The 25,063-nt window shown below is 48.7% G+C and overlaps 1 protein-coding gene across 9 annotated transcripts in view; it reads left to right on the forward strand.

The window, feature by feature from the left end:
- The window catches only part of CSGALNACT1 (chondroitin sulfate N-acetylgalactosaminyltransferase 1), a 322,625-nt gene that overhangs the window by 291,726 nt on the left and 5,836 nt on the right, over nucleotides 1–25,063 (forward strand). For all 9 annotated transcript variants that reach the window (XM_073798689.1, XM_033848803.2, XM_073798688.1 and 6 more), the window contains 3 exons: nucleotides 2,825–2,926; nucleotides 16,758–16,936; nucleotides 17,786–17,880. In XM_073798689.1, coding sequence (XP_073654790.1) covers nucleotides 2,825–2,926; nucleotides 16,758–16,936; nucleotides 17,786–17,880 — 376 coding nt within the window. The remainder of the gene's footprint in view (nucleotides 1–2,824; nucleotides 2,927–16,757; nucleotides 16,937–17,785; nucleotides 17,881–25,063) is intronic.

Below are 25,063 nucleotides of genomic sequence, written 5' to 3' on the forward strand. Positions count from 1 at the left end.
TTAAGTGGCTGTGATCCATGTGTTCTGGCTGAAAAGATATCTTATTTAGTCTCTATACTCTGTGTTACAATGTCCTGGGTGAGAAGGAACTGTTGTTTCCTCTCTAAAGTCCTAAAAAGATAAGGTCTTGGTGACATAGAAACAGAATTTTTAGGCTTCCAGGTTAAGGTGGAAGATAGTCCAGTGCGGAGCTAAAGCAGTGGAGCCCGGCGAACCGAAGAGCTTCCCAGAGGGTTCTTAGGAAGTTGGGTTCCCTGAGGTTCGTCCCAAACACCACCACCCTGCTGTTACAGAAACGAGCTAGCAGGGCACCTGAGTGTGGGTCCAGGTACAGATAATTGCACCAGAACACACACCTCTGTGCCCACAGTCACCCAGCTGCACAACTCCTGCTTACACATCTTTCTGGGGGTGGAGTCCAGTGAGAAGTGTTTTGAAAAATATGAAAGTTACAAGATCATCAGACATTTGGTGATGGTGTTTCTCTCCAGCAGTGTGTGTTGGCTGCAGTGCAGATAGCTTTAAGCATGCAGTCTCCAATCAGATGGAGAACTACTCAAAGGTAGAAACGGCCTACTCCTTTTTTAAGATTTATTGTTTGGTTAAGGAAGGAAGGAAGGAAGGAAGGAATAAATGAATAAATATAAAGGGCCCTGGAGGTGGCCCTCGGAACAAATTCTGCTTTGCCTTTTCGGGAAGCCTGAGCTGGTGAATGAAAAGTAAAGGTCCAGCGTGTCTCTGTTTTATTCCTTGAAAACAGGAAGTCCTTTGATGGATTTTAAAATGCCAACAAAGATGTTACTAGAAAAAGCAAGAATGCTTTTTATTCAGGCTCAGCGGGTGACCCTCTGCTGATTCTGGGATGGATTTGTCCAACTGCCCACACTTTTAAAGCATAGTTTTTCGAGCACTTGGTGCTGTGTGTGGGCTTTTATTCTGCCCTGGCAAAGGAAGTTACAGCGTCATCTGGCAGGTTTGCAGAAGGGATCTTTTATGTACAGGGAATTTTGTGCTCGGTGGGTGGTAGCTCTGTCTGCAGGGCTGAGGCTGGGGGAGCACGCAGTTCTGAAGCAGGAATAGCACCTGGCCCCATTCCTGGTCCCTTGTCTGCTTCTCGGAGCCCCGCCCTCCATCTGCTTTTAGAATCAGCTCTTCCCTTCCTTCCTCTGGAAAGAGAGGGAATTCTCTGAGCCAAACCTCTGACCAGGTGAGCCCTGGTGCTTCCGCCCAGGGTCAATAGAATCTTCCCCAGTACTTCTTCCCTCTGGATTCTCTCCTCCTCCTCTCTGCCGTCCCAAACCCGGCCCATCCTTCAGGGTTCCAGCCATCCAGCCCACAGGCTTGGCCGTGCTTTCTGAATTCTGTGAACTTTTTTTTTTTTTTTGCGGTACGCGGGCCTCTCACTGTTGTGGCCTCTCCTATTGCGGAGCACAGGCTCCGGACGCGCAGGCTCAGCGGCCATGGCTCACAGGCCCAGCCGCTCCGCGGCATGTGGGATCGTCCCGGACCGGGGCACGAACCCGTGTCCCCTGCATCGGCAGGCGGCTTCTCAACCACTGCGCCACCAGGGAAGCCCTGAATTCTGTGAACTTTTATCAATGCCACGATGTGTCTGATAATTTCATTTGAGATCATTTATTTCTCAAGTAAGGTTTTTGAGTGCAGGAACAGTATCTTCTCTGATCTTCCCAGAAACCCCAGGTAGGCAGTCCCTCCTTCTTGATGTCACGATAAAAATCACTGCATAAATTGGCTTCTGCAGTTAGAGATCGGAGACTCTGAAAGACTCTGACGTGGATTGTTGTCAGGGGTTCAGGGAAGTTGCAACACAGCGATAAAAGGAATGACGTGGGAGGGCATGCAGAGCATCAGCGTATCACAAATACCATCCTGCCAGTAGAATCGTTCCATTCATCTGCTTTCAGAAATCTGCTAAAATGACACACACACGTACATATCTGTACACACATATGTTTTACACGTAAACACATTTTTATACACATATATTTACATATACATCCATATACACACATCAACACACATTACGCACGTGATACACACATGTATATGAAGTAAACCCTCAGCAGAGGACAGGGCCCGGGCAAATAACAGATATGCTTTGGTGGGGAAGGCAGGTGTAGGCCTGGCCCCGCCTAGGAGGGCTGCCGGGAGCCTGGCGTGTGTGTGCCGGGTGCCTGGGACCAACAGCCACAGAGAGGAGCAGTGAAGGAATCTGCCTAGGGAGGGTGAGGTACAGCAGCTATGCTTTTGGACCATTGCCCCTCCACACAGCCATGACACTGGGTGTCCCCAGGGTTTCTAGGGTTCTAAACAAATAAATGTCTTTTTACCTTTGCTCGTTCAGTCTCTAAGACTATTTGTGTTGCACACACGAGAAAAGGCAAGGATGAGGAATCCAGTCTCACCCTCGCTGGACTTCAGTGTTCTCATCTGTACATTGGGCTTTGTGTCTTCTGTACTTTGTAGATTTCTTGTGGCAGAGAAGGGTACAGACCCAGGGCCATTCTAGACACTGGATCCAGGCCCTGATGGGCTGGACCTGAGGCAGGTTGAGCCTGTGGCCTCTTGCATCTGAGTTTTCATTGACCAGATCTGCATGTTTAAATTTCATGGTTTTCTTGGTAAGAGAAATAGGAATACAGGTGATAGCAAGAGCCAGCCAGAATGTCCTGTCCCCTCTCTGCTCTCCTGGCAGCCCAGTTCCCTCCCTGGACCCTTTTGCACTTTACAGGATAGGTATTTGTTTCGGCTTTGCCTGTTGCTGTGAACACAGGACCAGACATCCGTGTTTTTGGTTTTCTAGGGAGATGTGCATCCAGCAGGATGGGAGAGTTCATCTCACCGTCGTTTACTTTGGAAAAGAAGAAATGAATGAGGTCAAGGGAATACTTGAAAACACTTCCAAGTAAGTCTGATGTGGAGCCACGGTGGGGAGTCTGGAACCTTAACGCGGGAGGAGATACCTGAGCTCATGCAAGCCGTTTTCACTGTGGGCGACCCAACCCGAGAGAGTGACGGGCTGGCCTTTTGCGTGTGGTGGTGTCGGGGGTGGGAGTTCTGCGCCCTCCTTCCTGGGGACCACCTGCCTCACACCCGCCCTCACTGTGAGGAGTGTCAACTCGGACAGTGGAGACAACTGCCCGGAGCACCCAGGGTGGGGGGCAGGGCTCCTCCGGCCCCCGCCTGACACAGCAGGTTTGGGGACCGCACGTGGCAGGGGTGGACTTGGGGAGCACAGCCATGCAGGGGGCTCCTTCTCAGTCCCCGCTCGTCAAGGTTTGCTCTCATCCACTTAGCAAATGGCCTCACCCTTCTGACTGTCACTCGTTCTGCATTTTGAGAGATCAGGGGCCAGTGATGCTGGGGAGGGACCCTAGATTAACAGAAGCTGTTTAACCAACACTTTTGGACCGAGAGCTCTGGATTTTTACCTTGTTCATCAGTTACGTGGAGGATTAAATGTATTCAAAAGCAGAAGAGAGGGGTTTTTCTTACCAGAAGAAATGAACAAGCATGTATTTAATGAGTACATATCTGTGGCATTTTCTACTGGTGAGGAAGCTGGCAGCACTGCCCACTCCCTCTCGTTCGCAAGCTGCAGGTGAACGACGAGGTGGGTGGTTTCTCCATAGATGCAGCTTGGAGGGTGGTCAGAGGTGCTGGGGGCAGAAGTCGTCTGAGTAGGTCCGTATGGTCTGAATATAAACAAGTCCCTCTGTTTTGAGTCTTTGGTAAATGGTAATAGGATGATAGTCAAAGTCTAAGATGCCGAGACTGAGTGCACTTTTTGTATTTATTTTCAGGCTTTATTACCAATTTTGTGTTACGAGCACAAGATCAGAATGCTAATTATTATTCAAACATCTGAAGCAGTGCACTGGTCAAATTTTGTCCACACTTTTGTAAATAAAGTTTTGTTGGCTAGCAGGCGTGCTCATCTGTTTCTGTATTAGTTATGGCTGCTTTCGGGCTACAGCTGCAGGGCTGAATAGTTGTGACAGATACAGTGTGACTCGCAAAGCTGAACCCTTTACTATCTGGTCCTTTACAGAAAAAGTTTGCTGACCTCTGTTCTAAAGCAATAAGGAGTTAAAAGAGTTTAAAACTAGTACCAGCTTAAAGCTATGGTACCTGTTGAAGGGAGATCAAAGGGAATAAAATAATTCAATATCCTAAATGTAAGTGAAATAGAAATCTCTCGACCCCAATGCATTGCAATATCCTTTTCATCTCTGCTTAGGAGTGAGGAGTGTGTTACTAGAATTCACGTCCTCTGCCCAGTGGATGGGGTTTAACATCTCTGCAAGTAGCCACCCCCTGGGTGTGGACCTTTTTCAAGTTTCCCAGATGATTCTGACATGCAGCCAGGATTGAGAACGATTGTTTGGGAAAATGGTGCCCCCCCCCCCCCGCCCCCAGGGGCTGCCCGAGGGAGGCCTGGGTTGCAGCCAGCTGCCTCCTTTCGGGGTATCTTGAAGTAGAGATCCAGGTGATTCGAAAGCTCAGCCAGGACTGAGATATCAGTCCTGTTGGCTCTGGCACCTTCCGAGGACATCAGAAGGTGATCAGATGTCTGATAGATACGTGTAACCAACTTTCCATGAGTCTGATGGACGAGTGGAAGGCCAGTTGAGACAGTGTTACAGGAAATACCCTTTCTAGTGACCGGAGTGCCCATGATTCTATCAAGGCATTCTCCGCCGTATCACATGACCTGGCAAGCTGAATTCGCAATCAGAAGGTTGTGTGGTGAGCAAAGAATGAATCTGAACGAGAAAAGTAAAATCATTTGAGGGGTAGGGGTGGCTTGGAAAGTTTCCAGAGGTGAAGCTACCGTGATGGGGACTCGTCTGGAGCCCGAGTCAGCTTTAAAGCAGCGCTGCAGAAGCTTCGGCGAATTCATTGGAGCGCCATTTTCCGTGTTGATTCCTCTTTCTGTTCACTGGCGACACTGCAGCGTTGATGTCGCTGATGCCGTGGGGTGTGTCCTGCCCCTTCCAGGGCGTTGCTCTAGGAATGCCCTGCCCTCTGCCACCAGCCTGAGCTGATTTCCCATGGCCGCCTGCAGCCCCACCGTCCAGATGAAGTTCCTCATCACCCACTGTCCCAGCCTGGTACCCAAGCTGACTCTTACTTCCAACTTTGTTTTGATGACTTACTGCCCCACAGCCAGATGGGGGCTCAGTTTACCCTTTGTCTTCACGCCCATTATTCTCTCAGGTTTGGCCTTTCCTCCATCCTCCTTCCTATTTCCTCAGACCCCCTACCTGTGCATCCGCACCCAGGTCCCTACTCTGGAGCTCATCTTGACCTGTCCTCTCCTCCCTGAACTGTAACCATACACCCCTTCAGCATCTCTTATCTGTGGCACTTGGCATAGGATTTGCCTGTTTACGTTTCTTTCTGCTGTCCTCACTAGATTATACGCTGCTTAGTAGTACTGTGGCGCATGCTTCTGAAACTCCAGCCCTTGGCACTGGGCCTCACTCAGGTTTAAAATGTTCAGTGTTCATTCATCAGGAGAAGGACAATGCCAGGTGTGTAGTAGATTTGCACACATTGTAATCTATATAAAACGCATATACAAAGCTTTATTTAAATACCATTTTTATCATTCTCTTAAGATGCTAGAGCTTTTATTCAAATGCATCTTATCTTTGAATAATATAATAACCATTGTTATTAACATGAGTGATGTCATTTAATATTCACAGCAACCTTATGAGATAGAAGCTGTTATTAACCCCACTTCTTAGATGAAGAAATGGAGGCTTAGAGAGGTTGTTACTCAGGCTGCCACCCCTGCCCAGGGGGACAGCCAGATCTGAACCTCGTCTGTAATTCCCGGACTCCAAGTCTTAACATTGCACCAAATTCTCACTCCAAAAACCGATCATTGTTCATTGAGAATAATAAGATTTAAAACCAGTTTAAATGAAATTTATTTCATTTGGCTATCAGCATTGTGATCAAACTGTTCTAAATCTAGCTAATGTATATATTTTAAGAATATCTTGAAAAACCCCAGTTTAGTGACTAGCATGCAGTGTCTGTGTCTCTCGGTTTACGCTTACTCTGTCGAGCTTTACATCTCAGTTGATTGCTGTAGAGCAGTGTTTTGCAAACTACGGTTTGTGATTCATTAGAGGGTTGTGAAATTGATTTAGTGGGTTAGGTGCAGTGTTTTTAAAAAATCAAAATAGAATAGAAGATTATCAGAATACATCACAAGTATTAAAGATAAATATTGTTTCATGAAACTTTAATTTCAGAGTGTGTGTGTGTGTGTGTGCACGTGTGTGCGTGCGCTGTGTCATGATTTATAGTATATTCTTTTGAAAGGGTAAGGGTTGTGGTCAAAATATTTAGAAGCCACTGACGTAGATAACAGTACAAATCAGTTTTCAATATCTGATTTTTATTCCACAGAGTTTTTCATACTAAGCTTCAGTTAATCTCAGATTACACCCTAGCTCAGTGGTTCTCAAATATAAATGTACTTCGAATAACCTGGGGTGCTTTTTAAAATACAGATTCCTGAGATCCAGCCCCAGAAAGTCTGAGTCATTAGGCCTGAGATGAAGCCTGGGAACCAACACTGAGAATGAGCTCAACCTGTGATGCTGATGTGGGTGGTCCATGGCCCACATTTTGAGGAATTCTGGCCTAGGTGGACATTTGCTTGGAGCTGTGTATTAGGAAATTTAAAAAAATTCATACTGGTTGGTGGATTTGCATGAGTTATAATTTACTGCATGGTATCTTCATCTTTGTCCACTCGTCAGGACACAAAGGCATCTTTCAGTAGAATCACCTCTGACGTTGAAGCACTAGAACTGAGATACTGCCCTGTCCTGTGAGTATGTGTCTGAGAGAGGGTTTTGTGTGTGTGTGTTGTCAGGAAAATGCCCTGTTGCCATGGTGTTGTCCACATTTCATGCCTCTTTGAAGGGATTTGCTTGATGTGTACCCTCAGGAACATTTTATCAGAACATTTCAAAAGAAAATTGGGGGGAAAGTTGTCTGAAATTTGAGAATTGTTGCTTTGTTTTAATATTTTTTCATAAACAAGGACGTTTTAGATAAGAATCTCATCTGCTAAAATGAAAAAAGCTACACAATGAATTCCTTCCTAGAAGATAAAGAGTCTTGGATCCTGGGAAGCACCTCATAGGTGAAGGCAGCACCTAGGCCTGTGGCCATCTCACTGGGCATCTGCCAGAGAAGGGGCTAAGCATGACTCTGCTTGGTGACCAGCTCTTTGTGGAGATATGCCTGTATTTTTAGGTATTCCAAGTTGTTCTGTGGGGGCTTCAAACATGGCATATAGGTTATAGTATTGTGACGGTGTTAAATTTCTTGAGTGTCATTATTACATTGTTATAATGTTATAAAGGAGAGTGTCCTGGTTCTTGGGGAGTACTTATCTTTGAAAGTGAAGTTGCCGTGATGTCTGCAACTTCAAATGGTTCAGAGGAAGGAAGAAAGGAAGGGAGGGAGGGAGGGGGGAAATACGGCACAACTTTAACGCTTGGTGGATCTGGACGATGGTATATGGGTACTTTACTATGCTCACAACACTTCTAAAGGTTTAAATTTTTTCCAAGTAAAACGTTGGGGGAAAATATATTATGGAAAAAATTAAATGATATTCAGTTCATACAATGGAATATAATGCAACAGTTAAAAAAAGGTGATATCAGTGAAAATGGTGGAATAAAGAGCTTGCAAAATTTTCCTCCATAAAAACAGTGAGAAAATTACTAAAAATTCTCAGAATCAACTTTTTTAAGAACTATGGAAATTAAAGTTTGCAACAGTCTGGAAAGTGTTTATCCAAATGACTGAATTTTGGTGTGAACAGGGAGCTTTGTGAACTTTGACTTGCCCCATTTCACCTCCGCCCCCAGCTCTTCAGTAGCCTTGAGGACCAGCAGCGCATAAGAATCACAGCCGGGCAGACCCTGCTCACAAGGTTGTCTTCATTTGACCTGACTCAGAGGCCTCCCCTGGAACCTTTTATCCAGGGGTATTTGACAAAAAACAATTATAGGAAGTCTTTACCTTTGTGGCTGCCTGAGGTGTAGATAAGAGTTGGGGCAAACAGTAGACTAACCAAAAAGCTCAGAAGGTGAATCTGAGGAGTGAGATCTCCAAAGGGGCTTTGAAAGCTCCAGCACGTTCCTGGGGATCCAGAGGCTGTGCTCATACTTAGGAAAGACCTGAGCAGGCCCTTACTTTTTACCTCTGACTGATCTTGAGGCTCTGTGCAAGAAGGAAGTAAAGGCTCAGGTAAGTTGTTACCTGCTTGGTTGTGTGTTGATGACATGCCCCACCATGCTCACAGAGTCCCCACCATGCACACAGAGTCCCCTGGCAAAGACTGGGAGACTTGTTGGTTCCAGACATTTAAGGAAATCCCTGCTTAATCATTAGCTTACCACTAAGTGGTCACACACAAGAGTACACTTTACAGAATTAGTTCAGGAAAGTCACTAAACAAACAAACAACAAAGAGCAACAATAGCAAAACCCTGAGCGGGGTGGAGATTCTGATTTCCAGGGCTGCCACATTACATTACTTAAAATGTTTAGCTTTAGGGCTTCCCTGGTGGTGCGCAGTGGTTGAGAGTCTCCCTGCCGATGCAGGGGACACAGGTTCGTGCCCCGGTCTGGGAAGATCCCACATGCCGTGGAGCAGCTGGGCCCGTGAGCCATGGCCACTGAGCCTGCGCGTCTGGAGCCTGTGCTCCGCAACGGGAGAGGCCACAACAGTGAGAGGCCCGCGTACCAAAAAAAAAAAAAAAAAAAGTTTAGCTTTAAACAAAAAATTATGAGGCATGCAAAGAAACAAGAAAATATGGCTCATGCACAGAGAACAAAATCAATCATTAGAAATTGTTCCTGAGGAAGCACAGGTGTTGTACTTACTAGACAAAGACATTGTCAACTGTATTAAATATGTTCAAAGAGTTAAAAGAGACCATGTTTAAAACACAAAGAAAAGTATGAGAACCATGTCTCACCAAATATAGAGAGATCAGTTACAAAAAGAACCAAATAGAAAGTCTGGAGTTGAAAAGTACAATATTTAAAATTCACTGTGGGGCCTCAACATCAGGTTTGAGCAGGCAGAAGAAAGAATCAGTGAACTTTAAAATAGGTCAATTGATATATGATATAGTTTGAGAAACAAAACTAAAAAAGAATGAAGTAATAGAAAACCTCAGAGACCTGCAGGATACCGTCAAGCATGCCAACATAGACACAATGGGAGTACCAGGATAGGAGAGAAAGAGGCAGGAAAAAATATCTGAAGAAATAATGGCCCCAGACTCCCTGTATTTGATGAAAACATTAATCTACACATCCAAGAAGCTCAAAAACTCCAAACAGGAAAACTCAAAGAAATGCAGATTAGACATATCAGAGTCAAATGGTTGAAAAACAAAGAGAGAAAGGATCTGTGTTACTGAGTCCAAGCTCGTACTGCTTACTGCACAACAGGCCAGTAAATCAAGAGACAAATTGTTGGGGCAAGGAAGGAATAACGACTTTATTTGGAAAGCCAGCAGACCTGGAAGATGGTGGACTAGAGTCCTAAAGAACCATCTTTCCTGAGTTAGAATTCAGGTTCCTTTTATACTAAAAGGGGAGGGGGTGTGGTTAGTTGTTGAAAACTTCTTGGTGCTGGAATCCTTCGTTCTTGCAGCTGTCCGTGTAGGTCAGGTAGGTCAGGTAACGTTGTTCCTGTAAACCTCCAACAAGACAAATGTTGTTCTCTGTTCTGCAACTTTTTATCTCTATATGAATGGAAAAGAGTTATACCTTTAAAGGTCAGAGCCTTGAGAATGGGCTACCCTGTATATTTCAGGCTATAGCCAACGTATTTAATTTCTAGCAAAAGCAGTATACAAAGAAAGTAAAAGAAACAGATCCAATATGGAGTCAGATTTGTTCTTCCGTATTACATAAGCAGCAAGAGTGAAGCAACTCATCAGGTCCATGGGATCCTTAATGAGATGGAAAGTGGGGTGGCATATTCAAAGTGCTGAAAGTAAAGTACTGGCAACCAAGAATTCAATATTCAGCAAAACCATCCATCAAAATTGAAAGAAAAATTAAGACCTCCTCAGTTAAGAACTGAAAGACTTTATCACTAGTAAACCTACCCCACAAGAAATAATGAAAGGAGTCCTTGAGGCTGACATGAAAGGACACTGGACACAAACTCAAATCCATGTGAAGAAATACAGAGGGCCAGTAAAAGTTACTACATAGGGAAATATGAGACACAGTATAAATGTATTTCTTGCTTATGCTTTTTTCTTATCTGATGTAAAAGTAAAAAGATAACTTCATAAAGCAGTAACTATAAATCTGTATTGATAGACACACAACTGATTTTTTATATGTTATTTTGTTCCCTGAAACTTTACTGAATTCATTTATTAGTTAAAATGGTTTTTCTGGGAAGTCATTAGAGTTTTCTATAGATAGTATCATGCCATCTGCAAATAGTGACAGTTTTACTTCTTCCTTTCCAATTTGGATGCATTTTATTTCCTTTAGTTGCTTAATTGATCTGGCTAGGACTTCCAATACTGTACTGTATAAAAGTGGCGAGAGTGGACATCCTTGTCTTGTTCCTGATCTTAGAAGGAAAGCTTTTAAATTTTTACCGTTGAGTATGATGTTAGCTGTGGACTTATAATATATGGCCTTTATTATGTTTAGGTACATTCCTTCTATTCCTAATTTGTTGAGAGTTTCTATCATAAGAGGATGTTTGAATTTTGTTTGAATTTTTTCTGCATCTATTGAAATAATAATATGATTTTTATTCATCATTCTGTTAATGTGATGTATAACATTTTAAAATTTTCAGATGTTGAACCATCCTTGCATCCCAGGGATAGATCTCGCTTGATCATGGCCTATGATCATTTTAATGAACTCTTGAATTCAATTTGCTAGTATTCTGTTGAAGATTTTGCATTATGTTCAGGGATATTGGCCTGTAATTTTCTTTTCTTGTTGTGTTTTTGTTTGACTTTGGTATCAGGGTAATGCTAGCCTCATAAAATGAGTTTGGAAGTGTTCCTTCCTCTTCAATATTTTGGAAGAATTTGAGAAGGATTGGAATTACTTCTTTAAATGTTTGGTAGAATTCATCTGTAAAGCTATCTAACCCTGGGCTTTTATTTGTTGGGAGGTTTTCATCTCCTTGTTCATTATTTGTCTGTTCAGATTTTCTATTACTTCATGATTCAGTCTTGAGTGTTGTGTGTTTCTAGGAATTTATCCATTTTTACTAAGTTATCTAATTTGTCAGCATGTAATTTTTCATAGTTGTCTCTTACAATATTTGGGATTTCTGTGGTATCAGTTGTAATGTCTCCTTTTTTTGTTTATAATTTTATTAATTTGAGTCATCCCTCTTATTTTTCTAGATAATAAGCTAAAGGTTTGTCAATTTTATTTATATTTTCAAAAGAAACTGCTAAAACAATTGTATAAGCAGGCTTGTATATAAGCTCAGAAACTAGAAAACTCTAAATTGTTTAAAATGCCTACTGTGAACAACTGGCTGAGAATATATTTAGCCTTAAATTACTTACCACATTCAGATCCCTTTAGTAAATAGAACTCATAAGAAATGTCAATATTCAGGGCTGTTAGATTTAAATTTTTAAGTTATACATCAAATATAATATTTCTATGTAAATTTTTAAAGGTTTTTTCTTCTTTTTTATGAAGGGCTCTTGTGGGAAGTGTCACATTAAGAGCATTTCCTTGCAGGGGTGGGAAGAAATTTGTATTAGAGTAAATCACATTAGACAGCAAGATCTTTTATCATTTTTAAGCCAGCAGCTCTGGGAAATGCATGTCAATTAGAGAAATTAAATCTCCGGTTGAAACAGTGGCTGCCTCAGGTCATTTTAACCTCTGTCAGCATGACTACATATAACCTGGAGGAGACCCAGTGCATCAGCCTTATGATATAAAAGAAAGGAATTGAATGAGAGACTCAAGAGTTTCATCAGTTGATAATACAATTCAAGAGGAAAAGAGAAGAAATAATTATAAGTAATCCTGGGGCCATTTGGAACTGCAGATTCTGATTCATAACAGGAAATTACATAGTAGAGAGTATAATGCCCACATTCTACCATGAAAAAGCCCATTCCTCATGAGGCCATTACTCTAGACATGCCGCTAAATATTACATTTCTTTGTATGGCTAAATTAAATATTTCAAACCAAATTGCATTTTATTTTCTTCAGCTCTCTTTTTTTCTGTTACTTACATATTTGTCATCTTCTTAAAAGCTTTTTTTGTGCCTGTTCTTGGGAACATGTTGGTTGGAGCCTCTTTCTGATGGGGGAGGTGGGCTTAGGATGTGTGAGGGCCTCTCCGGTGCCCACCTGAGGGGATGAGGTGGTGTCTTGGGGCAGCATCTCCCACAGTGACAGGTTTGAGACGCACTCTGTGTTTTACATTGACTCGTCTCTTGATTCACCCAGTGTTTATTGAGCTGCACTGTGTCCCCATGGGCGCCACTTACCGCACAGTGCTGATAATCTCTGAAGACAGAGATAAGAAAATAAAGCAGTCCCTGTCCTCCAGGGTTTAGAGGACAGACCAGGTGGTCCAGTGCACAGGGCACGAGAATGCACTGGGCCCAAGAGAACGGAGGCAGAACTGGCCCAAACGCCTGGGGGCCCAGAGAAGGCACCTTGTTTCACAGGAGGGTGAAAGGCAGTGACACTCGATGTGGGCCATGAGGATTGGGTGGGATCTTCACTGGAGTCAGAGGAGGAGGTGGATTCCAGGGAGAGACCACTGAGCTGACACAGGAGGCCCCAGTGCGTCCATGCTCTTGGTGCCCATCTTCCGGCTGGTCGCTGCAGAGGGGATGGGGATGAACAGAGAACTAAACAGGGCCCCTGCCCGTGTAGCTCTGTGGCCTGCATCTGGGGTTGTGGCCCTGTGGTCGTGTCATGCACATTCCCAAACCCACGACCCCACGGGCCAGTCAGTGTTCTGTGTTGAAATGTGTCCTTGCTTCTGCACAGCCTCTTAGTATGCTGTCCACGTGCTGCTGGGCAGGACGCTTGGGCCCAGCGAGCAAGTCCCTCTGCGGGAAGGTCGGGGGCCCGGTTATCCTGCAGAAGCTGGTGTCCCTTCATCCCGTGCACCCTGTGCTCCGGAGCTGGTGCTGATGAGTCCGAGATGGGAGGGGGCGTCCCACTCCCAGCCCAGATGCTTCGCAGTGTGTTCATCTCGCCATTCTGGAGAAGAGGGGAGGGAAGTTGTTCTGATTTGGTTTCTGGTGTCTCCCGCTCAGCCCTCTTTCTCAGCAGAGATCACGTGTCAATTATCAGAGGTCCTTCCTGATGGCAAGAGAGGAGAAGGAGGGGTCCTGGTTAATTATAGGGGATGTTGGGCTGAGTGATCAGGAAGAGGGCAGCACCGATATCCACCTGCAGACAGACGTGTAACTGAGCACAGTGACCTGGCCGCCCCACTGGGAACCACGGATGGTGACAGAGTTACCCTGCGCCTCTCCAGGGCCCAGGACCGGCCGATGGGGCTTCCCAGGCCAGCAGGGACTCGGTGTGCAGTCTTGTCCAGGTCCCTCATGTCCCCTGCCGGCCGGCGTTGATCAGGGTGGATGGGAAGCCAGGGTTCTGTGGGGCGTGGGAAGCAGAGACGGCTGGGGCCCGTGGGGCAGAGGGGCCGCTGTGTGGACAGCAAGTGGCAGGAACTGTGTCCTGGGGCTTTGCGTCTGGCCTGTGGACGCGCTGGAGAGTGGGTTTAAAGTGCACAGTCAGGTTGGGTGGTGCCGTGGGTGTAACATGGCTTATCTCATCCTCGTTGGGAGGTTGGACAAAGAGAGAGGAGGCAGATTGCGTGTGCATCCGGCCATGGACCTGGCACCCGTTCCCCGAGAGCTCTTCCTCTACAGACCACACACTGAAGCATGGAGGCTGATGTTCTAAGACTTTAAAATAAATTCTACCTCAAGGTCATCTCAAGCACTAGGACGGTGAGCTGTCCCAGCCCCCTTTCCCAGGGACGGTGACCAACAGGCAAGCTCCCTTCCCTGCCCTCCCCTCCCCCACCCCTCCCCCGCCCCTTTCTCCCCTCTTCCTCCCCTCCCCTCCCCCCTCCCCTCCCCCTCTCCTCCCCTCCCTTTCTCCCACCTCCACCCACTGCAGCAGGGCAGAGAAGAGCAGTCCATCAGCAGAGTTCAGACCAGGGCTTGGGGCATTGGGGGACAGAACAAATGAGACAAAGCTCTGTGTGGGGTACGTGTGTTCCCCCAGTCACCACTCTCCCTGGACCTGTAGCCCTCTGCTGCCTCCCGACCACTCACTCAGCCCCCTGGCTGGTCATGCCTTCGATGCTGTTAGTTCAGCTTCTAATGCTGCCTGTATTCTTATGTAAGTATTAAACACGACTCCACTTTGTGTAAATGTTTGATATTCTACACAGTAAATAGCAAATATACTATTTGTGTGTAAATATTTGATATGTCAACACAAATGGACTGTAAGCTGTTTGGGACAAAAATCTTGCTGGTCTTTAACACAGTGAATTAAGGACCTGCCTTCCCCTACTCTTGGAGAAAGTTTCTTGCCATCGTTCAAATGTGAAGCATTTTTCTATTTGCAATCTCTAATGATAGACCCTGGGAAACCTCTGGGAGGAGCCACCTGGGTCATGAGTCAGATACACGTGAACAAGGATTTGGTGCTTGGGCACGTAAGCCCTCCCTGCCCTGGAAGTTAGTCCCTGTGGTCTCACAGAGTATGAACTGTGAGACAGTTGAGAAAAGAGACCTGCTACAGCTGTGAGAGAAAGCCGGCCCACTGCACAGTGGACAAGTTCTGTGAGGCTAGCTAAGATGAACAGGTGAAAACCCAGGCATCTCCCAAGGGTAGAACTTTCCTGAGAACTGATCAAGTAGGGCAGGGGGAAGTGGGCTGTAGAAACCTCCAGGGGATGCAGAGATGCTGCGAGGGTCTCACTCCACCTGGATGTCTTCTTTGCGGATAAGGGGGCAGCGCTGTCCCTACCAGGGAATGCTGGGGCATAACCCCCAGGCGACTCACAGAAAATAGGAACTGGGACCTGCCTACCCAGAGAGAAGAGTCAAAACGGAGTTCTGAAAGAGTAGAACCGGGTAGAGCAGTGCTGGGCTGAATCATCCAACAGTAGAACCTTAGCATGTAAAGGGCCTGAGGTCTGTACCATGAGGCTTTGCAGCAAGGAAACTGAGGGCAGAGAAGTGGAGTGACTGCCCCAAATAATGAGAGGCAGTGCTGGATTGCAGTCATTCGTCTGTGGACACGGTTAGTCACCAGCATCCACTGGGTACCCAGTGGGGCTGGGCAGCTCCAGGCCCTGGACCTGGGCTCCTGGCTTACACGCCAGGTCTCCTCCAGGCACCAGGCCTTCTGCCTTAATCTGAAAAGCATGTTTGGCCTCAGACTCAGACAAGCTTGGACCCAGATTCCCAGGATAAAAAACCCAAGCTCACTGCCAGGTCTGAAAGGAGGTGACAAGTCAAGGAAGGGGTAGCAGAACTAGTTCCACCGATTAAACTACCAGATACAGTTGAAAAGTTTATGACTGTATTTGTGGTGACCTTTACCCGAGATAGTTACAGACTTTAAACAATGGAGATGGGTTTTGAACCTCTTTTGAGGCATCAGGATAAGAGAGAATCGGGGGATGGGATAGGCTGGGTAGGGGGCGGGCTCTGAGCTGGGGGCGAGGAAACCATCAGGACAGGAAGGGTGTGTCACGGGAGAGGGGCTGGCCAGATGCCAGGCCTGTACAAGTGGAATTGGGAGTCCAGTAGGACCCAGAGTGGGTCTCTGGGAGAAGACAGTCCCTGTCCCACTAGGTACTAGATGAATTCCTGGAATTTTTGCTCAAGACGTGCCGCATCTCAGAAGGTTCTGGGAGAGAGCAGCCAGGTGAAGACGCACCTGGACTCCATTACCTCAGGCCTGTGCTGGTAACAGACTGGAGGATGCTCCCCTGGTGCGCATTATACTCTTAGCGTCACTTACCACGCTGATCACCCTGAGAGCAGTTAAGGAAGGTGTCGTTATTTCTGTTTTGCAGACGAGGCAGCTGAGGCTCCAGGAGATTAATGGGCTTGCCTAGATCACAGTGTTAATCCACAGGGGAGCCAGGTCCCAAACGTCCTCATCTCCTGAATCCAAGTGTCATTTCCTTACTGTGCTCGGCTGTTTTACCTTCGGGTGGGGAAGGGATCCAGGTGTAAGCGTGTCTGGGGATAGACATGCACCCGGACCACGCTGCCGGGTTCCTGGAGGGAACCCCGATGAGAAGCCGCTCAGTGGGGCCATTGCAGTGCGGCTTTATTTCCTTGGCCACTGGTTTCATTGGCTCCAGAGGCATTGGGATTGTCCCGGGTTCTGTCACCTGGTCTTCACTGGCTCACGTTCTCCCCCGCATGAGGAGCACACGTTAGCCGTGACAATAGTTTTCAATATGGGGAAACTGCTAGAAAAAGAAAAAATAAATTGGTGCTAAGACTTCTCAAGTGTCCTTGGTACCCTTAATCCCAGTGCCCTCGGGTCACAGAAGACACGTGGTGAGATGTCGTGGGCCTCGGCTGTGTGTTTTCCAGGGGATTCCACCGGCAGCAAGCCCGGGCACCTGAGTGACTGTGTGTGGTCTCACCTTTCAGAGCCGCCAACTTCAGGAACTTCACCTTCATCCAGCTGAATGGGGAGTTCTCCCGGGGAAAGGGGCTGGACGTGGGCGCCCGCTCCTGGACGGGGCGCAACGTGCTGCTCTTCTTCTGCGACGTGGACATCTACTTCACCTCCGAGCTCCTCAACACCTGCAGGCTGAACACGCAGCCAGGTGGGGCTCCGCTCCCGAGCACCTCTTAGCTCGCCCCGCCGACCCGCTCCTGGATCTGCCTTATTTACCCCGCGGACAAAGACAAGGATGCCGTCTGCTTTGATCCTCCTTTGGTGTCGTGCTGGGGGCCTGTCAGCCACCATAGCTCTGGGACTCTTGGTCCCAAGTTCGTGTGTACAGCCCTTTTCCATTCTCCCCTAGGAGGGCAGCTTTAGGGGATGACCAGGGAGCAGGTGTGGTGGGGAGGATTGAGCCTGGGAGACACCATGGAAACCGAAGGGAAGGAGTGGCCATGGGCGTTTACCGGGGCAGGAGGGGCTCCAGACAGAAAGAACCCACAGTATGAAAATTGTCCTCATAGCTTTGACTCGGCGGCAAGGCCGATACTCAGCTGATAACCACCGGAATGGCCATGTCCGTTGTTCAGATACTGAAATTCTTCTGTGAAAATTGGTAAAGAGCAGCTACCCGGGGCTCCCAAAGTCTTTTCCTGCTGCCTGAGGTCACCCTGGCTGACTGCCCCACGAGCCAGCAGTTAAAGGGTTAAGGTCTGGCAGGACGGGGGCACTGGGGCCCTCTTTCACACCCACGCCCACTAGTTGTGCCCAGTGCCAGGTCCACTGGCCGTCAGAGCTTAGAACATTAGCCTTGTGCTGGGAAGTCGGGAATCCGTGTGTGTCCATCTGGTCTACCTGCCGCAGTACTGCTAAGGTCTGTGTCAGAGACCAGTGGAGGCAAAAGGGACAGTGGACGCAGATCCCTAGGCTGTTTCTGACGGTCGCATATAAATGAACAAACCTAACAGCTTTATCTGTCGCTTAGCGCATATGTTTGTTTTCTGGTTTGCAGGGAAGAAGGTATTTTATCCGGTCCTTTTCAGTCAGTACAATCCTGGCATAATATACGGCCATCATGACTCGATCCCTCCCTTAGAAAAGCAGCTGGTGAGTGCTCCCCCGAGGGGCCTTGGTGGGGCTCTGTTTCATGTCTTTCGTCACCAGGGGCACCTGACCATGAGTGGAGGTGAGTGGAAACCTGTGGATTGCTTCCCAGAGTAATTTGTAAGTGTGACAGGTGTTCTGGCCTTTGTTCCCAGCGCCTCGTTGATTAAAAGGCTTGCAGTATTTAAAAGTGGAAAATAAATAGGAACAGTGCCTTACAGAAAGGTAATTGCATAGTTTGCTTCTACGGTTTTGGAAACCAGTATTATTGCATCATGGTTGCAGCACATTTCCCCTTTATTATTACAATCCTATGAGGTAAGAAAGGTGAGATTTAGGTTCCCATCTGACAGGTGGAAAACGGAAGTCAGGAAGAGGTGCCCCCCCCAACCAGGCACACAGTGGGGCAGGGGCTAGACCCCTGCTCTCCGTCACCATTCCCACATTAGCATCAGAAGTGTCACCAGCAAGGTGGCTTTCACAGGAATATGGGAGGGACTTCTGTGCTAAGATCCCAGCCGCACAGGTGATGGGTAGGGGACCCACACAGCACCCAGGCTCTCTGTAAGCTGAGATGTCTTCGCTGGTCCATTCCGCAGAGAGTACAGGCAATAGGCGGACGGGGTGAAGCCAGCAGAAGGTCCCTGTGCTGCTGGAAGGTGTGCCCCTCCGAGGCAAAATGTCCCACTGTTGTCATCGCCAAGCTGGGCTGTGATCTTCTGTAGAGACGCCAGCAGGGCTTATCTGAAGCTGTTGCCAGGTCAGGCTGAGCCTGGGGGGCAGCAGTAGGAATTGCCTCAAGCGGCTGTCTCTCCTGTTGAGGTGGCGAAGCCGTGTTTCTTTACCTCTCAGGGTGGAGAAAGGAAGCCGCTGTCTGACCATGAGGAGGTGATGGGACTCAGTCTTCCATGCTTCCCTGCAGTGGGAAAGTAAACTGATTTTCATTGAAAATGTGTTCTGTGGAATTCTTTGGGAAGACTGATTCTGTGTTGAGGCTTCCAGAAGTAGGAAAACCTGTTCCCTCCCACCCCATCCTGGGTCCCCTTCCAGTTAACCTCTGGCAGCTGATGTAATGATCTTTTCCAGCCTGGGTTCCTCTAGGCTGCACCAGGTTCATTTCTCACCATGTCTTAGCGTGGCTTCACTTGCGGCGTGAGGCACACAGCACAGTAATAACACCGTTCTCTCTTCTCCCAGCGAAATTGTAATACTGCACATTCGTTGTGTATCTGTACATACTGTGTGTATGCATGTGCTTTATACATAAACACAGTAAGAATTTTTCACTACTTAGAGGTGATATCACTCCTGTTGAGACAGAAAAACTTCATGTTTCCTTTCCATAGAGTTCTAAGCTTCTAATAGGGATTGAGGCGGGGAATGGGATGCAGGATTTATTTTCTTTCAACCAATCAGAATAAAAGTTCCTTTGATTTTAAATAAAGTACTGCTTTACATTTGACATTGAATAGGATTAATGTTTCGACTTCAAATCAAGACCTTATTTGCTTTCAAGGAATTCACTTCATTTCACAATTTAAAAGTTTTATGCTTTTATTGCCATTCCTGCAGGGAAGCTCAAGGTCTGGCATGGTCCAGCCAGCTTCTCAGGTCCTCAGAATTAGTGGTCAAGTCAGAAACAGAACTCAGACTGCTGTGTCCACAGCTCCGAGGCCTCTGAGTTATCCTGCAGCCTTTACCAGTCACCTCCGAATACAGCTGAGACCTTCCACAGAGCACACGGGTCTGGTATTTTAGGAGTCAGTATTATGGCTATTTATCCTAGAAAGAGCAATTGTCTCTGAGACAAAGGGGTCTCTGTCAAAAAAGAAAAGCATCCATTATGTTCTTACTGGATGAGCCATTTCTGGAGCACTTGCTGCCCATAGAGAGCTAGTTGAGGTGTGCGTGGGGCAGTCAGGGACTGGAGCAGTTTCCTATGCGTGGCAGTGATGCCCCAGGCCATCTCACTCACTCACTTCTTTCTCCTAGACTCGCCCAGGATCACACAGCCAGCTAGAGCTCAGGCCAAGACCAGGATTCCCTTATCTAGTGTGGCAGAGACAGAGTTGCTTAAGTTCTAGGTGAGAGCGGAAATAGAAAGGGAAATGACCAGAGGAGAGCCTCAAACTCCTGAAGTTAATATGGTGGAGAGAAAACATGTGGGTGCAGAGAAGGTATAAAATAACAGGTAGTGATTGGAGGTGGGTAAATTAGGAGAGACTTCCTGCCAGGGGTTCCTTTTGGCTCAGTCTTGAAAGATACGACACATATATGTTAATAAATTCTTGACAGCCTTCACTGGAGTACATCAGTATCAAGGTGACAGGAAAGCCCAGGTCCAGAATGCGGCTGTGACAGATGACTGCCATGTGCAAATGGGAGCCTTGGCCAGCAGCCCTGAAAATACAACCTTGGTAGTCAGTGTACCACTTATTGCTTCTGGCTGTTGCCACTGACAGTTGATAACGTTTGCCTGCAGATAGAGGCGAGAAACCAAATTTACGGGGATTTTTTTGTGTGTTCAGGTTACTTCTTTCTTTACATTTGAGTACAGACGGTTAGTAATCAGTAGTAAGTGAAATCATGGGATTTCATACTAATATTTAATTTGTAGAGTTTTAAACCTGAGGTGAAACTTGCTGATGCTTTAATGTAGAAACAGCCTTCCGAGAAAGGAATAACCCTCATTTATGTAACCGCTAACTTTAGACATCCCCTCTCTTGGTTTGAGCCTTGTCAGTTCCTGCTGAGGCCACTGCAGGAGCCATCTAGATCCATCTCTCCCTCACACTCCAGTCTCTCCTTCACCCTCGGCGAGAGATGCGTTTCCAAAACACAGATTAATTCCACTAAAAAAAAACCTTTGAAGGCATAAAGTCAGTGGTGTGCTCAGAAGTGTTTAAAGCCCACCCTCCGAAGCGGGAAGGAGCTGGCTCCCAGCGCTGGCTGTCTATCTTCAGGGAGTCAGTCCTCCCACAGGGCCTGGTGCAGGCTCCCCTGTGACGTCTCTGGACAGGGCTGGGAAGAGACTTCCTTGCCCAGGTGGTGGGCTGGTCCAGGCCGTGCCAGCACAGCCCTGAATCCTGATTCTTTGGGGGATGAACTGCCCTCCACAATCTGACTCTCGTACTGATCACCGAGGAAATGTCTGCAAACCCGACCCCAGCACCTGGGCTTGACGCCAGCCGGAGCACCCCTGCCCCGTGTCTCCTGAGCTGCCCTCCCCCGAGGGCCATCTCCTCTCCGGCGCTGATGCCCACAGTGCCTGGCCGCTCACTCTGCCACGTGGTCCTGCCCGGCACTGTCTGACGACTGGTCAACGTACGCCTGGTCCGCGGACCCTGTCCTCACCTCTCTCTCGTTACACCCTTCTCTCTCCTTTAGTCCAAAGAGTACTACACCACTGACCTGCATTTCAGTTTAAATTTCTAAAAAGTGCTGACTGGGCCTGGTCCATCCTTTTAGTCTGTTTCTGTTTGTTCAGGAAGCAGACATTCGCTGAGAACAGAAGTCACATTAACAGATGCCATGTCCGTGGCCTTTGGGCAGCCGGCACTCTGCCCACGTTGTCGTGTAACAGTCAGTAAGGTGAAAAGGAGTGCTACGCTCATGTCACGGGTGAGAACGTTGAAGCTCAGAGGCATGTGTCACTTGCTCAGACGCCCTCAGCGCTGGGTGGCAGGTCGGGAACTCAAGTGATGGGACCAGACTGCGACAGCTGGGGGCAGGGGCACGTTCTCCACATCCGCGTGCTTCCAAGGGGCAGAGGGTCTGGCTTTGGGTTGCAGGCTCCCTGGGCAGAGTCCTGGTCCAGCACGATGCCCTTCAGAAGACACTTCATTTTTTTTTTTAATTTATTTTTGGCTGTGTTGGGTTTTTGTTGCTGCATGTGGGCTTTCTCTAGCTGCAGCGAGCGGGGGCTGCGCTTTGTTGCCGTGCGCAGTCTTCTCATTGCTGTGGCTTCTCTTGTTGCAGAGCACAGGCTCTAGGTGTGCAAGCTTCAGTAGTTGTGGCTTGTGGGCTCAGGAGTTGTGGCTTATGGGCTCAGTAGTTGTGGCTTGTGGGCTCTAGAGCGCAGGCTCAGTAGTTGTGGCACATGGGCTCAGTTGCTCTGCAGTATGTGGGATCTTCCCAGACCAGGGCTCGAACCCGTGTCCCCTGCATTGGCAGGCGGATCCTGAACCACTGTGCCACCAGGGAAGTCCCAACACTTCACTTTTTCATGCAGATGCCGATGAAAGGAGACTTGTAGAAAAGTGTGGGTTAGTACAAATCCTGGAGGAGGTGGCAATTGAGTCCATTCTTAGACCAATTCTTTGAAAGCTGTGGCTTGAGAAACACCTTATTTGTCAAGAAATGGACACCGTCATGGCCAGCCTGGTGCTGGTCTGGGCTCGGCCTCGACTGGCTGAGTGATCGTGGGCAGGTCATGCTGCCTCCCAGCCCGAGGCCCGTGCACACCACACGCAGCCCCTGGGATCCTGTGCATGTGACCCCTGAGCCTCAGGGCCCAGCCCACACGGGGTGTATGGGGGGCGGCAGCCCAGCCTCGGGACCCCTGCAGCCCAGGCTGTCTGCCGCTCACTGCGTGACTGCACAGCCCGGTGCACGGTGAATTCACAGGCCCAGTACTCAGGATTTGCTAAGACTTCAAGGCAACAACGACAGAGCCTCACATCAGGCACAAGGCCTGTAAACCCAGGGCCCATGGGGTTTCCGGTGACGTGAGGTGGGCCAAACGCAGCCTTGGTTCCTGGGAGACTCTCTCCGGTTTAGAGGAAATACTCTGCCTGAGAATTTGTAACTGATTTTATTTTCCAGCTCAGATTGCTTCCCTGGCATTTGCCAAGTCAGCCACGTGGAGCCCCACAGGTGTGGCTGAACCTGTGGGGCCTCAGGGAGGAGCCTTCCCACATCTGTGGGGAGAGGCGCTGATTTGTGCTTTGTGTTTTGGTCCTGATAGGAAGTTATCACTCCCGTCACGTGACCTCCCCCAGAGCGCGTGTCTGGGGGCTCCCCGAGGGAGGGCGGGCCTGACCACTGCCCAGTTGTCCGGTTGTGGTGTGTCGTGCCGGGCAGAGCCTGCTGGGATCCGGGTGCAGAGGGTGCTGGGGGTCGGAAGGGGGCGTGGTCTTGAGGACACAGCCCTGGAAGCAGAGGAGTGAGATCCAGGGCAGGGGGATGGTCCTTTTAGAGTATCATCTCCATCTCCTTCACGGTAGTAGACGTCACGCGCATGTGTAGCTCCGTGTAGGAGCTTGGAGCAGAGGTTCTAAGAAGTCGAGCCGTCTGCTTAGAGCCCAGGAAGGGAAAAGCGTTTCTGCCTGTGGGTCCAGAGCCCAAGGTTCTGAGAGCTTCCTCAGTGGACTCCGAGGCCTGGGCTGAGCCCCTCACTGCTGAGAATTCCCTACCCCAGCCGTCTCCGTTTCCACTGGCCGGTTGTTCCTCACTTGTTCCTTGGAGAAGGAGTGACTGAGTGCCTGCTGGGTGCTGGATTGGACCTGCCCATCCAGCCTGAACGAGACCAAGGCCCTGAGCTTACGTTCACCAGCTGTGGTGGGTGAGGACAGCAGGCGGAAACAGTCCCTCGACAGGAGGGTTTCAGAGATCCCTCACGTTACAGAGAAAATAAACCAGCTGATGTGACGTGACACTGGCGGGGGGTCAGGGTGACCGCTCTGAGCAGAGCCCAGTGGTGAGCAGGAAAGGGTGACCCCAGCCGGGCAGACTGCGGGTGTCCAGCCTTGGAGACCTGTGAGCTGGCACATTTGAGGGGACAGGGGATGGACAGGGCAGGCAGGGGCAGGTCACGTGGGGCCTCTGCAGGCCGGATGTTCCTGTGGATTTTATTCTGATTGCCTGGGGGAGGGTGCAGTTAACCCACCGAGGGCTCGGAAAGGGGCTGTGCCGCGGCCTGCCGCATGCTCGAGGCCTCATGGGCTGTCGAGGGCGCTGCTTCAGTTAGCGCCCAGCCCACCTGAGGGGCGTGGACTTGGCACGCGCGCCCGTCTTGCCCGCACGGTACATGCCGAGGGCACCACCGGATCTCTTCCCACCAAGGGCTGAACTTCGACGTGCTGTTCAGATACTGGCTTTTCATGGCCTGCGAGCTTTAAAGCCCCCGTTAGTACGTGTTTGTGTAGCTCATTCCCTGCTCACAAGTCAGTTTGCCTCTGTCACACTGTCCCCAGGTGAGGGTCATACCTTGCCGGGCACTGTGTCCACTCAGTGGGTCCTGGGAGGCTGCCTCTGCAGTCCCTCTAGGGCTTCTCCCTAAGCGCTGGCCCGTTGTTTTCCCTGTGTGGATGGGTCCTGGGAGGCTACCTCTGCAGTCCCTCTAGGGCTTCTCCCTAAGCGCTGGCCCGTTGTTTTCCCTGTGTGGATGGGTCCTGGGATGCTACCTCTGCAGTCCCTCTAGGGCTTCTCCCTAAGCGCTGGCCCGTTGTTTTCCCTGTGTGGATGGGTCCTGGGAAGCTGCCTCTGCAGTCCCTCTAGGGCTTCTCCCTAAGCGCTGGCCCGTTGTTTTCCCTGTGTGGATGGGTCCTGGGAGGCTACCTCTGCAGTCCCTCTAGGGCTTCTCCCTAAGCGCTGGCCCGTTGTTTTCCCTGTGTGGATGGGTCCTGGGAAGCTACCTCTGCAGTCCCTCTAGGGCTTCTCCCTAAGTGCTGGCCCGTTGTTTTCCCTGTGTGGATGGGTCCTGGGATGCTACCTCTGCAGTCCCTCCAGGGCTTCTCCCTAAGCGCTGGCCCGTTGTTTTCCCTGTGTGGATGGGTCCTGGGAGGCTGCCTCTGCAGTCCCTCTAGGGCTTCTCCCTAAGCGCTGGCCCGTTGTTTTCCCTGTGTGGAGCTTCCTCTCTTAAATGCCAGGTAGACCACTGCCAAATATTTGAAGTTCAAATGCTGCACGGCTCTTGACTGCAGTTTTTTAATATATAAATTTATTTTATTTATTTATTTTTGGCTGTGTTGGGTCTTCTTTGCTGCGCACGGGCTTTCTCTAGTTGCAGCGAGTGGGGGCTACTCTTTGTTGCGGTGCGGGGGCTTCTCATCGTGGTGGCTTCTCTTGTTGAGGAGCACGGGCTCTAGACGCGAAGGCTTCAGTAGTTGTGGCATGTGGGCTCAGTAGTTGTGGCTCGCAGGCTCTAGAGCACAGGCTCGGTAGCTGTGGCTCACGGGCTTAGTTG

Source organism: Tursiops truncatus, chromosome 21 (assembly GCF_011762595.2).
Source record: "Tursiops truncatus isolate mTurTru1 chromosome 21, mTurTru1.mat.Y, whole genome shotgun sequence".
NCBI classification, from domain to species: Eukaryota; Metazoa; Chordata; class Mammalia; order Artiodactyla; family Delphinidae; genus Tursiops; species Tursiops truncatus.